This window comes from Haliaeetus albicilla, chromosome 1 (genome assembly GCF_947461875.1).
Source record: "Haliaeetus albicilla chromosome 1, bHalAlb1.1, whole genome shotgun sequence".
Taxonomy (NCBI): domain Eukaryota; kingdom Metazoa; phylum Chordata; class Aves; order Accipitriformes; family Accipitridae; genus Haliaeetus; species Haliaeetus albicilla.
The window spans coordinates 48755419-48768795 of NC_091483.1; the positions used below are offsets into that span (position 1 = coordinate 48755419).

At 44.5% G+C, this 13377-nt stretch overlaps 1 protein-coding gene across 5 annotated transcripts in view; it reads right to left on the reverse strand.

Annotated features, from left to right (window-relative positions):
• Positions 1-468: 468 nt before the first annotated feature.
• Positions 469-13377, reverse strand: part of IRF2 (interferon regulatory factor 2) — a 42493-nt gene continuing 29584 nt past the window's right edge. For all 5 annotated transcript variants that reach the window (XM_069787996.1, XM_069788009.1, XM_069788019.1 and 2 more), the window contains 4 exons: positions 12242-12353; positions 8525-8689; positions 3255-3301; positions 469-1827 (listed from right to left, as the gene is read on the reverse strand). In XM_069787996.1, the coding sequence (XP_069644097.1) occupies positions 1516-1827; positions 3255-3301; positions 8525-8689; positions 12242-12353 (636 nt within the window). In that variant the 3' untranslated portion in view covers positions 469-1515. The remainder of the gene's footprint in view (positions 1828-3254; positions 3302-8524; positions 8690-12241; positions 12354-13377) is intronic.

Here is a 13377-nt window from a genome sequence, read left to right on the forward strand (position 1 = left end):
TGGTAAATGTTGAAAGCCTTGAGGAATGTTTGACTTCTGATTCATTCCGCTAATAAGGAGTTATTGCTTGAAACTCTGCAAAAAGAGATTTTTCTGGACAAGGAAACTGCAAGCAAGCTAAATGGAGATCTATGAGGAATGGGGCAAGCTGAGCCTGCCTTGGCAGGGGGATGGACTTTCACATGATCACTTCCATGAGGTGACTTGCTCAAAGTCCAACCATGGAACAACAGCAGAAGAGGTGCCCCAACTCCCAACTTCTGCACATGAGGCCAAACTTGAGTATGCCACCTTTAAACTCTAGTTCCTCTTTCTGCCTCAAGCACAGTACTTCCCACCCTGTTAGATAGGTACTCCAGAAACTGTAAAGGTGGTTCACGCTAATTGCTCAGTCCAAGAGGTCACATTCACCTATCAAACCCATGCCACCTGGGGCTTCTGAAAGATTAAAAGAGACAAACAAGAGGATTATTAAAAATTTAACTATATACCATATTTATTATCAATCCACAGGATAATCTGATTGCTACATGAGCTCATAAAAGCTATTTCACCTTTACAAAATTAAAAAAAAAATGTGCCACAAGGATGTAATAACTGCTGATAACCAAGGACTGAATCTTAAAATTATAAATTTGCTGTAGAAAAGATTAAAAAAAATTATATTCACTTTAGAATTTTACTTTGAATAAAATATTCCCCTGTATAAAAAATAAAAAAGCTTGCTCTGGTTAGAATTAGAGTATTTTTCTTCTTCTTTTTTTAAATCTGGGAATTTGCATAATATCTCTGTAATAGGTTTCTCTTTTTTTTTTTTTCCTATTGTACCACGCGGCATTCAAGCATAGCAGATTAGAAACAAACATGAGAAAAGCAGTCTTAAAACGTATGAAGTCCACATGGGAAGTTTTAACTTCCTTTCCTTTCCTCTATTCTTTAAAGACACTTTAGCAAGAATAGCCTTGGAAAAGAATACAGGTGGGGAGGGACCTTCAATGTGCCATTAAGTAGAGCAAGGTAATAAAAGGCCTTTCATAAGTGCTTTCTTAATAAGGTGCAGAAGCAGACTGCAACGTTGCTAGTACTGCACTATGTACAATATTCACAATAGACTTTTCTTTATTTAAAAATATTCCAGCTAGTTCACATTTTCTCTTCCATTCTGAGGCTTTCAGTTCCATCACAGCCTTGACAGCAAGAAGCGCAGCAGCACCACTTCCCTTGTGGTCGGTTGGTCCTCTTATGAAACACTGGAACCTGCGAGTGGGCCAAAGTTCTTGGGTTGTTTTCCTACGTAGCAACCTTGGAAATTTGCCTGGGTTCAGGTGTACATACTGACGGCTGGAGTCCTGAGTTAAAAACACTCCGGCACTGGAGTCGGACACAGCAATGTTTTATATTGCCAAGGCTTTACCTTAGATTTGTCTCGTGTGCGTCAAGGGATGAACCTCTCCTAGAGAAACGTAAAATACAAAACCAAACAAAACAAAGCTAAAAAACCACACCGTCAAAGGCTTAGCAGCTCTTGACTCTTGACTGGGTTATGTCTGACGTTTTCTTGATGACGCTGGCCCGTGTCTCGCGGTCTGGCCGGCTGCTGCTTGTGGAGGCTGTGGACACTACTTGTGGCAGAGGGATGTCTGGGAAAGGGGGCCAGGAGCTGTTGTAAGGCAGTGGGCAGCTTTCTTCTTTGATGGTGACTTGGAGGTCAGGCTTGTTGGCTACAAAAGTTGCCATGCTGGGAAGCATATGAGAAGTGTTCCTCATTCCCAGATTGCTGAGATACTGTTTGCCTTCAATGTTTTTCTTCTGCCAATGAAGTCGTCCCTAGAAAGGGGGGAAAAAAAGGAGGGTAGGCTATATGAGCGAATGTGACTTTGCAAAGTGCTCCAAGTAACAAGATGAAGACAGAAACAGCCACAAACTGCACAGGAATTACCCCATCTCTAAAAGCCTGAGTGTCTAGCCGCTGTCTTTGAGTGTCTTTGAGTGGCTCTCAGCCACTACTCCCTTTCTGAAGTTGTGTGCCTAAACCTTGGTGGCTCTCCAGCACTCAAGAGGCTCTGCCCACTCTTCTGATGGAAAATAAAGGCCTTATTCCCAGTATGCTGGAGACAAAAATGGACATGCATAACAAATGGAAGCGTCTCCTCTGTTACCAGAGAGAGCATTCTCCTGGCAACAGGCAGGCACAGAGACCCAAGACCTCTCAAACAGCACCACCCAAACTGTCAATACAGGTGAGGCTGCCGGGAAAACCAATGTCACTTGATGGTGTGTCCCCCATCACAGGGAGGAGGTTCGCCAAGGAAAGATGAGCATCCAGTCCTTTCCCCATCACACATGCTACAATAGCACGTTCTGTCAAAGGAGGTTTGGGGAGTCATTTTTGGCAGTCTGCATATGGGCTCCACCCTAACCAAGGCAGAAGAGACAAAACTAAGAGGGTTATCCGTGCCTTTATACAGCTGTACAACCTGCAGTTCTCCAAGGAGGATTCAGAGGGCTTTCTGGGGGGCACAGCAGGAGAGAGATTTGCAAGAGACCTTCTGCGAAAATGCAGCTGGAGCACAGGGCATCTAAGTGTCCTCAGTGAGCTTCCCCTGGCCTCTACGTAGTCATGGAGATCAGTAGGTCTGGTCACTTGATGGCAGTCCCAAAAGAAAAGGCTAGTGCTGGTTTTGCATAGGTGCAGCTCAGGAAATGTTCATGGGGTGGGCATTTTCTCCACAGATTCCTTTCACCCAGCAATACCCAACTGACTGCTCAGGAAAGCTTTTTGCCTCACATACCTCAAACATTCAAGTTGCATTTCTGTCATACATGTAAGCATTTCCTCCAATTGTATGAGTTCAGGTGCCATTTAAGGAAAACAAAGTGAGCATGCTTTCAACCAGGATAAAATACTCACTATGCAGCAATGTCAATGCATCGTATTAACAAACTAGCTGGTACTGCTGATGGCTCTCCAGAACATCTTATTATGCAAATTAATCTCCCTGTAGTTTGGACAGATGAGGAGGAAAGAACTTGTACCGATATCCATCCTGGGACAACCATCCAAATGCCTGTCTTCCTTTGAACCTTCCTGTTCAAATGCCTGTCTTCCCTGAACCTCTTTTTCTCCCCCAGCTGTTATTAAAATGGATACTCCACTGACAGACAGAGTTGCAAATTGAGAAGGGGGAAGAATACCTCAGGACATTGTTCTTGAGACCTTGCTCCAAATTGCTAAAAATCCCCAAAACACTTACCTCTGCATTTTCTTCATCGCTTGGAACGCTGTCAGTCGTTTCACTTTCTGTCAAACAAAACAGGAACAAAAATGAAACTCATGCTATTCTACCTACACTATCAAAATCCAGCTCAGGAGGCCCGATCCACTTCCAACAAGCGGAAGCAAACAGAGTCAAGCCAACCAACCAGAAAACAACAAAGAAGCATGGACCCCCTACTGCAGCAACAGCAATCCAAGGGCTAGACAGCACAGCTACATTGAACAACTGGGGTAAATTCACATGGTTATCACAGTTAACATGGCTATACCCTGGAAAAGACAGCAATGGAGAGGGAAGGAGTAGATTTGTGCTTTCTGGGCAGAGGAAAGAGCCTCCCGCAAGCAGGGGATGCCCCCTCTCCCTCACCCTCTCTCTTGGCAGCTCCAGGCCTGGCAAAGAGCAAAGTTCTGTCCAAATCCTTATTTTTATCTCCCTGCAAAACCCACAAGAACTCCACCTCAGAGGAGGTAAGTGTGTTTTTTGTTTCATGAACTGTTACCTTAGCCTGCGGCCTCAAGGGCTTGTTGTCACTTCTGGCGCTTTACTACTGTTGTTATAGTTTCTTTTGCTTTTGCCACCCGTGTCCAGCTCCCTCCAGCCTATTTCTCAGCCCTTCACCCACCACTCAAGCAAGCAGAAATGCTACCATCTCCAGCCAAATCACTTCCCCCTGCCCCACACAACCTCCCTCACCCTCATCACTTCAACCAGGGGTACAGCTCCAGCAGGACAGCCATCCTCCTGCCAGCTGCATCCCTCCCTTGCAGAACAGCCTGAAATCCAGGAATTTTGACTGTATTTTCAAGTCCACATGTGTCTGAACACAGGTCTCCCAGAGTCTGAGGGTCAAGCTGCTGGCCCATGGGCTGGTTGAGAGCGCCGTGCCTCAGATGCATCTGAGACAGGGCACAAGCCCCTCTTTTCAGGACCACTCTGCAGTGATAGCCGCTGTCTTCAGGGCAGCTGCCCAGTGCCCAGACCCACACCCAGAAAAGCGGAGGCCTGTATTGCAGGTCCTCTTCAGCTCATGGGGTTTTGAACCACTGCATCCTGCTTCCTGAGAGAACAACCCTAGGCATCTATCAGGCTCACAACAGCATTTGGAAGAGGTCTTTCTCCAACCCCCCAACCAGGGCTGAGCAGATAGGGCTCATCCATGCTCTAAGTCAACAGGAACGCAGAAATTACAAGGTTGAAGGAACGATGTGATGACTTACTGTAGCAGACAAGGGAGCTCTCAAGTCCCAATTTCCACGCTCCTCTCTGTTATGCATTTTAGCCCATGCAGACGGCTTCGCACAGCCCCTGCAACCATAAAACACGATCCTGCCTTCCCAGAGAGCAACCTCATGCTCTGCAATGGACATAACGTGAGTGCTAAGAGTGCACGAACTGTGCCTCGTGGATCATGCCCCTGCATGTCTTCAAGAGAGACTGGCAGCACGTTGCCCTTCTCTTGAGGCTCAGCTAAGCATTAGGTTTAGGCAGAGGGCTGTAAACCAATGGTCTGAATTGCTCTTTCAGACCCCAGGATCTAAGCTGCACCCAAAGTCCTTCTGAAGCAAGGAAGCAGGCAGCTCAGCTACTCCAGACTACTACTTCCAAAGCCAGTACCTCCCCTATGCCAGAGTCTATACCGCAGCATGCAGTAAGCAGAGGAGCAGTCTGAAATGTTAAATCTAACTGCGAAGCCTTGTGAAGTTAACACTCTGCAGGGCTTCTCATTCACCAGCCCAGGTAAAGAGATGTGCCAAGATGATTAAGCTGGCTAATTAAGCCATACTGGGGGGAGGAGAGGCAGAAATTAATCTGTGCAAAGGAGAAATGGCCCTAGAGATAGAATCAATAGGAGGAATCCACATAGAGACAAGAAACAGATATTCCTTGACATGAAGAAACATGTGGCAACAAAAAAAGAGTGATGCAGCTGAAAAGGAATCCATCCTTGGTGTTTATACATAACAAAATGCTGAGCAAGAGATAGCACTATAGTTAGCAAAGCCAGGGAAGCTAGCCACTCAGGCATGGAAAGTTAGAGAGGTTATTTCAATCAAGAAAGTTATTTGAATCAGTGTCAAACACAAGAGGAGGTTGACAACAGCCTCCGTACTAAAAAAAATGGATTTCATAGACGTCAGTGGAAATAAGAGAAAACTCACAAGGGCCACTCATATCATTTGCCTGAGTAACCTCAGAAAGGAACTAGAGGTGTTTTTGAAATAAAACAGATTTTTGTAGGACAGCTGATACCTCAGGCTACTTTTTTTTGTTGTTGTTTCAGAAGAGCTAAACTAACTGTTCCTGCACAGCTGTTATCGTCATACTCTTTCCTGCCATTCAGCGGTAGCACCTGACAGAGCAGGCAGCTCTACCCAGCAAACCCATGAGCACTGGGCCAGGGTTCCTGTGGTTCTGTACAGGTTTGTGTGGAACAAGACAAAGCCAGAAATAGTCACAAGAGTGTCCTACAAGTTTCAGGGTTCTAACAAACCACAGACCCCTGGTCCTCACTCCTGCCTCAAGGGCAAATGCACGCTTTAAAAAAGAGAGGTTCATAGAACAATTCAGGCTGGAAGGGACCTCAGGAGGTCTATAGGCCAACCTCTTGCTCGAAGCGGGGACAGCTACAGGACTAGATTAGGTTGCTTGGGGCCTTATCCAGTCAGGTCTTGAAAACCAGAGGATGGAGGTAGCACAACCGTTCTGGGCATCCTGCTCCACTGCCTGACTGTCCTTGTGGCGAAAAAGGTGACATTTTTTCTTATATTCAGCTGGACCAAGTTCTCTTGTTTCAATTTATGCCTGCCATTTCTCATCCTCCCACCATGCACCACTGTGAAGAGCCTGTCTCTGCCTTCGCAGTTACATCCCTGCATGTAAGGGCAGGCTGCTATAAGGTCCTCAAAACCTTCTCTCCTCCAGGCTGAGCAAGTCCCACTCCCTCAGTATCTCCTCATAGAGTGAGTGCTCCAGCCCTTGATCTTCCTGGTAGCCCTTTCCTGCACTTGCTCCCTTTTGTTTCTATCTTTCTTAGTCTGGGGGGGCTCAAGACTGCACCCAATTCTCCAGAAGTAGTGTAACTAGTGCTGAGTAGAGGGGGATAATCACTTCCCTAGATCTACCAGCTGTGCTTCTGAAAGCTGGTGGCCTTCTCTGTGGCCAGGGTGCTCTGCTGTCTCGTGTTCAGCTCACCTATCTGCAGAGCTGCTCCCCATCCCATCAGCCCCAGCCTCTTATTGCTGCAACGGGCTCTTCCTTCCCAGGCAGAGGACTTGGCATCTGTCCTTGCTGAATTTCGTAAGGTTTCTGCTGGCCCATTCCTGCAGTCTCTTCAGGTCTCTCTGGATGGTGGCCCTGCCCTCAAGCATATCAACTGGTGTCCCCTATTTGGTGTCACCTATAAACTTCCAAATGTGTACTCCAACACCGCCTCTGCTCATTGATATATTAAATACAATTTGTCCCAGGACAGACCCTTGCAGTACTCCACTTGCTACTGGCCTCTAGCTAGAATAACCAGGATCATCAAGAGCTGCCTTGAGATGCATTCAAAAGCACATCAGTGGCATGAAATCATCTCTGTGTTATCTGAGTTATGGGCTAGCAGGTCCTGGTATAAGTCAGGACAACTGAAAGCCACCAGGATACTAAGACAACATAAGGCGATAGCAGAAGTACTTCAGTCGTGCCTCATTTTCCTTATGCAGGCTTGTTGCATTGACTTTAGGGGCGGTAGCTCATGACTTGCTCATGTCAGGGTGGTTCTCCTGTCACCAAGCCACCCTTCTGTATTGTCCCAGCCCAAGCAACCATCATGACTTCCAGATCAAGACAGTGACTTTTGTTTCCATTCCAAGAACTTGGATCCTGTAGCTAAGGTTAAAAGAAAGCAGCATTGTCATGTTCACATGTTCACAGACGGGAAAAGTTTTGGAAGAAGCATTTGGAAAGAGGACAAATGCTTCAAAGGCCCCGTCTCCCAGCTGCTAGGAAGTTAACGCACCCTTATCCCCCTGCCTTACGCTTTGCAAAGCCCTTCTAAATGCTTTGGCCATTACAGACTAAACACATTGGGAAGCATAATCATTTATCAACATGCGTGAGACTAACATTGGAGGCCATTCAAAAGAACATCATACTATTCACCCAGACCCAAAGATAAAAATTACTACATATATATTTTATAAAAATGTGTCTGGAAGTAATTTCAGCCTAATGAGTCAAAGGCAAAACCATGTGTGAAATAATAAATTGCATGGGGAGCAATTAATACTTAAGTTTGCCTAAAAAGATGACATTTGTGTTTCTACCCAGTCTTCTGAGGCTTGGAAGTTAGCAACATGTTATAAAAGGAAGGACAGGTTGGATCTGAAAATTTTTCTACTTTCAAATGTGGCTTTGCCCTGCTTTCTACGGAAATAAGGCTTATATGATTGCAGGGACTCTATAGCGTGCCCATGTGTGCATTTGCATCTGTTCTCCCCTAACAACTTCTGAACATTCTGTCAGACTTGGATAAGGCACAAATGAGTGCCAAAGACTCTTAACTTGCTACCAGTTTTATGAAAATAAGGGGCCAGACAAAGAAAAGAAACCATCAGCACCCTGACTCAGGGAAAAGCGTGTTATCTCACCCCTTTTTAGATATCGGAGAATCCAGATGGGAGGCAGACGTTGGAAGCCAGACGTCCACAGCTCTGCTGCTTGCAGTACCACTTCTTATCAGTCACTACATGGCTGTTCTAGTCTGCAGACTATTTATAACAAGACAGATCCACACCCCCAGTGCCCTCAGCTCCAGGGCTGCATTATATACCATTAGTGCAACCCTCTGTGCCTGCTGTGCTAGGCACTGAGAAAACATACAGCAGAGAAGACCTTTAATCTTTAGTAAAGTCAGGGGGCAAGGGGGACACACTACATTTGCAGCACACCATTTGTACCACTAAAAATGCCCCTCTAATAAAGGATGAAAAGACCTCTCTGCATTATATCTAAAAAGGTTCTTTTCTATTAGTCACAGGCTAAAATCTGCAGCTTACATTTCCAACCTCAGATCTGCCGAGCTGTCTCCCAAGGTGAAATGAGTGGAAGACTGTGAGTTTTTGAGTTTCATTAAAAATGCAGAAGGCAGCCAAATAAGACATCTCTGGATCTTTGCCACCTACCCTAGAAGACCCTCCTTTCCCCCAGTGTCTTCCAAACATTTCCAAAAAAAGACTGTAAAGAAATGCCAGGATGCTTACCTGCATAGGACGAGACAGGGGAGATCTGTAGGGGGTACAGCTGGCTCATGCTGAGGGGCTGTTCGTCGCTTTCTGTTGTCACCTCTACTACCTGGCAAACATCAGGAGGATTGGTAACTATCACCTGCTCCTCGCTGCTGCCATCAAGGTGCGGCTGTCCTACAACTTGGGGTTAGAAATAAAAAATTGATTACTCGTAACACCTCGACCCTGCTGGATCTCTAAGAGCCTGTCCTTGGAGCCTGCTTGGTATTTGAGCGAGTCTTCAATACCATCTCAGCACTTTCTCCCCTGCCCACCACCTGCTTTCAGTGGGACTTCTAAAGGAAACCTGCATGATTTCTTTAGTTTCCATCACCTTCAGAGACAATTCTTCCCCCACTTGTGACGAGTGAAAAAGCCTAACTCTCCCCTGGCTCTCATACATAATGTCCTTGAGCCTTCCTTGACATACCAGCTGTCCAGAGGTTTTCCCAGGGAAGACAACAGCCACACTCCTTCTCCACCCAGAAACGTGGTCTCACCAGGACATACGGAGCACAGCAGTCTCTCCTAATCTGGGAAAGCATCCTCACCCAGCAAGCTGCCAACATCTCATGGCCTCTGGACGCCCTCATGTAAATTATGCAAGAGAAGACCAGAAATGGCATGCAGAAAACTAGCCACATGGTCATGTAAAACATGGTGGGACTCTGATTGATACATGACATGAATCTGTGAAAGATTTCTCCAATTAGATGGTTATTCTTACTGATCCTTGCAATGCCATTGATAGTATGTAGAAAAACAGAGTTGTACCTGCTGTCTGTAATCCCCATGGTCTGTGACAGAAAGCTAGTCTGGTTAGTTACTAACAGAGGGTTTTCCTATTCCCCCAGGCACATTGTATTTAATACCAAAGGAACATTATTTATTTCTACAAAGTGAAGGTACCATGGATGCTTTGCAAGTGTCCTGAAATGCTTTGCAGACATTAATTGTGCTACACAACACCCTTTTGAAACAGGGGAATAAACCAAGGTACCAAGAAGTTACTGAGCAAGCAAAAGCATGGTAAAAGCCAGAATCTCACTTCTCTGGAGCTGCTTGAGACAATTCCTTCTATCTTGTACAACTCCCCTATCAACCCCAGCAGTATAAACACATGACAACTGCATTAATCCAACACGAAGCTGAAAGCCACTAGTTATATCAGAAGAGCACACGGGGATGGAGCCATCTCAGAGGATGGCTAACCAGAATCCACAGTTGTCCAAGAGAAAGAGAAAGACTATAGAGATTCTTTCACTGGAACATAAACCTTCAAAAGGAACAATCTTCATACAGACAAATTCTGTACAAACACAGTGCTGTGTTGTTAGAAATTCAGACAGTACATTTTTTTCTAGACCTATGATGGGAAAACATGTAGGCAATGAAACACAGTAGATCTTGAAATTCTTCTGTTAAGTGACCCAATTACTCTAATTATTAATTTTTAAAAAGGCAAAAGATAGCATCTATTCCTGGATGAACTACAATAAATATACATGAATGCACACACACATACACACAATCCATTCCTGCCTTCTATCTTTAGACAAGGCTAGAACACGACTTTTTGGAAAAAGAAAAGCAACAGGTTTTTCTCCCAGGGAAAAGCTGCATACCATTTTGCTTTATGAAGTACCAGGTAACCACTGGAAAATCCCCCAAACCTAGATACATATTTTATGAGACAATTCTAGCATAAAGAAAATTACACATATACTGGATTAATTTTTTTTTTTTAAAGCTGAATCACTACAATTACTACGATTTTGTTCCAGATAATTCGTTTCCACTGTATTTCACCTTTCCTGGTTCTGAAACACCAACTTTTTATTGAGTGGGGTATGCGGGGCAAGAGCACACATACACACACAGTTAACTGTTATCTAGGAGAAACCAATATTGTGCAACCCTGCCAGGGCACGAGCAGGCCATCTGCACTGTTTTATCTTTCTCCTCAATACCTGACGAATTCTTACCCACCCCGAGAGATAACTTGCACAGCAAAAATTACTGCTCACTTGGGCAATATGCCACAACTTTCCCATGAGCTGCACCTATCTCAGAAACACTGCAAGTGCTGTTTGTCTTTCCTCCCCTCCAGCTGACTTTCCTCCTTTCTGCAGAACAGATCTATTTTACCCTTTTCCCCGTTTAGATTAAAATCCTGCTTGCAGTCCTAAATAAGGACTTCTCTCTCCAGTCAGGATAAGCAGCACACTTCACAAGCCATTAATTAAACAACACTGGATGACAGTTACCCACCCGAGCGTTGCTGTCCTACCCCTGAAAATGGATTCTGTGAGTCCAGAGAAAAATGAAAGCCCTTAAGGTGCGCATTCAGTTCTGTTCCTCTGAACATCTTGCTTAGTTTCCACAACAGACCTTTGATCCTTCTTAGGTGTTGATGTTGCCACAATGGGTCCCGTCCTGTAAATTACTGAGATCTTCTAAGGTGCAACACGCATTCCTCTCATCATAAAATCAAACAGGAGTTCAGGATATACTGTACACTAGAAAACTGAGATGTTTGCAGCAAAATTGCTCTCTCTGATGTTAGTGGATTTTGGGGAACACCAGGTACATTCCAAAGACTTCTGTTAACTGACCTCTGTTTGACTTTAAGAATGTAAAACAAAGCAAAAATGTATGAAGCTTCTTCCCTGGGACTGCATATTGGCCTTGGGTTGTTTCAGATTTGTTTATGAGTCAGTCAGTAAATAGGAAGCACTAATAGCACTGCAATGCTATTCCTTCAAGTTATAAAACCCTCTGTAATAGTAGGAGCAACAATCATGTTCTAACACTCTTACAAAGCAACAGCTGATTAAATGAACTGCCATAAAGAGAGGAAAACTACTCACAAACTCCTCAGCCACAGAAGTACTTGAGGGGAATGACTATGCAAAGCCCTGCGACCTAAGAAACAGGCATCAAAAATAGTCACTGCACATAATTTCTGCCATCTCTCCAAGCAGAAGACTAACATAGCTTTCAAACACTTTTTCGTCATTCTAGACAAAATGGTATATGGGTCACATTTATAGGAGCCCTCACTGCAGTGACAACCTCAGCCAAAAAAGAGCTGTCAAAAACCAGTCCAATTATTCTACTGAGAACCAATTATTCACATGCTGAGATGACAGCTAATTCCTAATGTACCAGTTTCTAAATGCAGTCTTCGCTGATCCTTGTTGTTTGTTAGCTCAGTGATCTTAAGAACTAACTCTGCTACTGAGGTGCCAGTAAAAAGAACCAAGTTCCTCCATTTCATCTGGAGGTTTAAACTCCCAAATAAAATGGTACCCTATACCCAAATCTTTGCATTGAGCAATGGGAAACCGCCATCTGACTGCAGTTTAACTCCCACGTGACATTGGCTACAGTCACTACCCTGTGGAGTAAATTCATGTCAGGAAAAGCCCCCTGAGCATGTCTGTAAGTGCTTTACTCTCAGGGGAACCACCACACTGCCACAGTGCTGCTCGCTGTCTCTGCAAGTGGTGGGGCTGACCTGCAACCAGGACCTTGCATGGCTTGGGCTAGTGAAAAATGGGTTGATCTGACTGCAACCGTGGCATTCTCCGAAGTGCAAAATGCTGATCGCAAGCTGAGTCTGGCACAGTCAAAACGGTTTCTGAAGTCACCTGTATGCTTGGCATGTAAGAAAAGCACAGGAGTACTTACCTACAAAGTTCACTGTACTGTCAACTTCATTTTTTATACTGGAGGACAGGAAATAGTCAGAAGTGACATCATTTAGGCCATTAATCCCAAAAGATGATTCAACTGGCTCTTGCTAGAATGAAAACAGTACAGTTGGGTCAGGTTTGGTTTATTTTAGGAGCCTGGACTCAGTTCATCTCTTTGTTCTGGGACGGTAATAAATCATATTGCTTCTGCCTGCCATACACCCCCTGGTCACTGCTAGACATGGTCTTAGAATGATATTTTGGTTCTCTGAGAAGAAGCCAGAGTCTACTCCATTTCCAAATCTTCTGCTTTGAAACGAAAGCTATTTTTAATTTTCAGATTTATAGTGAGCCTTCACAGAGCAAGAAATTAGTGTGCTATTTACTACAAGAGATTAACATTTGGAACAAACAAGGAAGAAACACTGCTTTAAAACAGTACTCTCTTTAATATTCATGTCATTCCCTTCCAAACATGCTGTATCTCTTAGCGCTCTCTGAAAGGAAGCCTTAGCTTCTGTACAGCAATTACTAAATTCCAGCCTTAATTTTTCTCTGCAGCAAGCCTGAAAGAAAACCAAAGTGTTTACACTAAATACAGCCTTTTAGATCACATCATAAACATTACCACAGGGCAATAGTGTTGGGAAAACACCACCTGTTCTACATAGACTGAGCTTTCCACAAGATGCATCTCTGTAGGTCTGGTACACTCGAGTGGGAATCTAAAAAACTCCCTTTAGAATAGACACCAAGAAGTTTAATTCCATAAACTCAGGATTTCTTTAAAAAGCTATAAACACATTTAAAGGATTATCTACAGGTCCAACCTCCTCCCTGGTACCAGCTCCCTTATGGGGTTATCGGTTACAAAGTCTAAAGTCTTCTGCTCTTACTCTGGGCTGGCCATGCCAGCCCTGCAAGGGAAGATGTTCCTCAGTGCTGACCCAGAGACACTTGCAGAGAGGTACAGAGCTGCCAGTTGGATTTGAAGCCATGCCATGCTCATTTTCACTGCTCTAAAGAGTTTCAGCAAGGGCAGGGTAAAAGTGAGCCTCAAGACCTGGTGCCAGCCCTTCACAGTACTAACCCTATGAACCATTATCAAGGGAACAAAAAACTAGGGACATC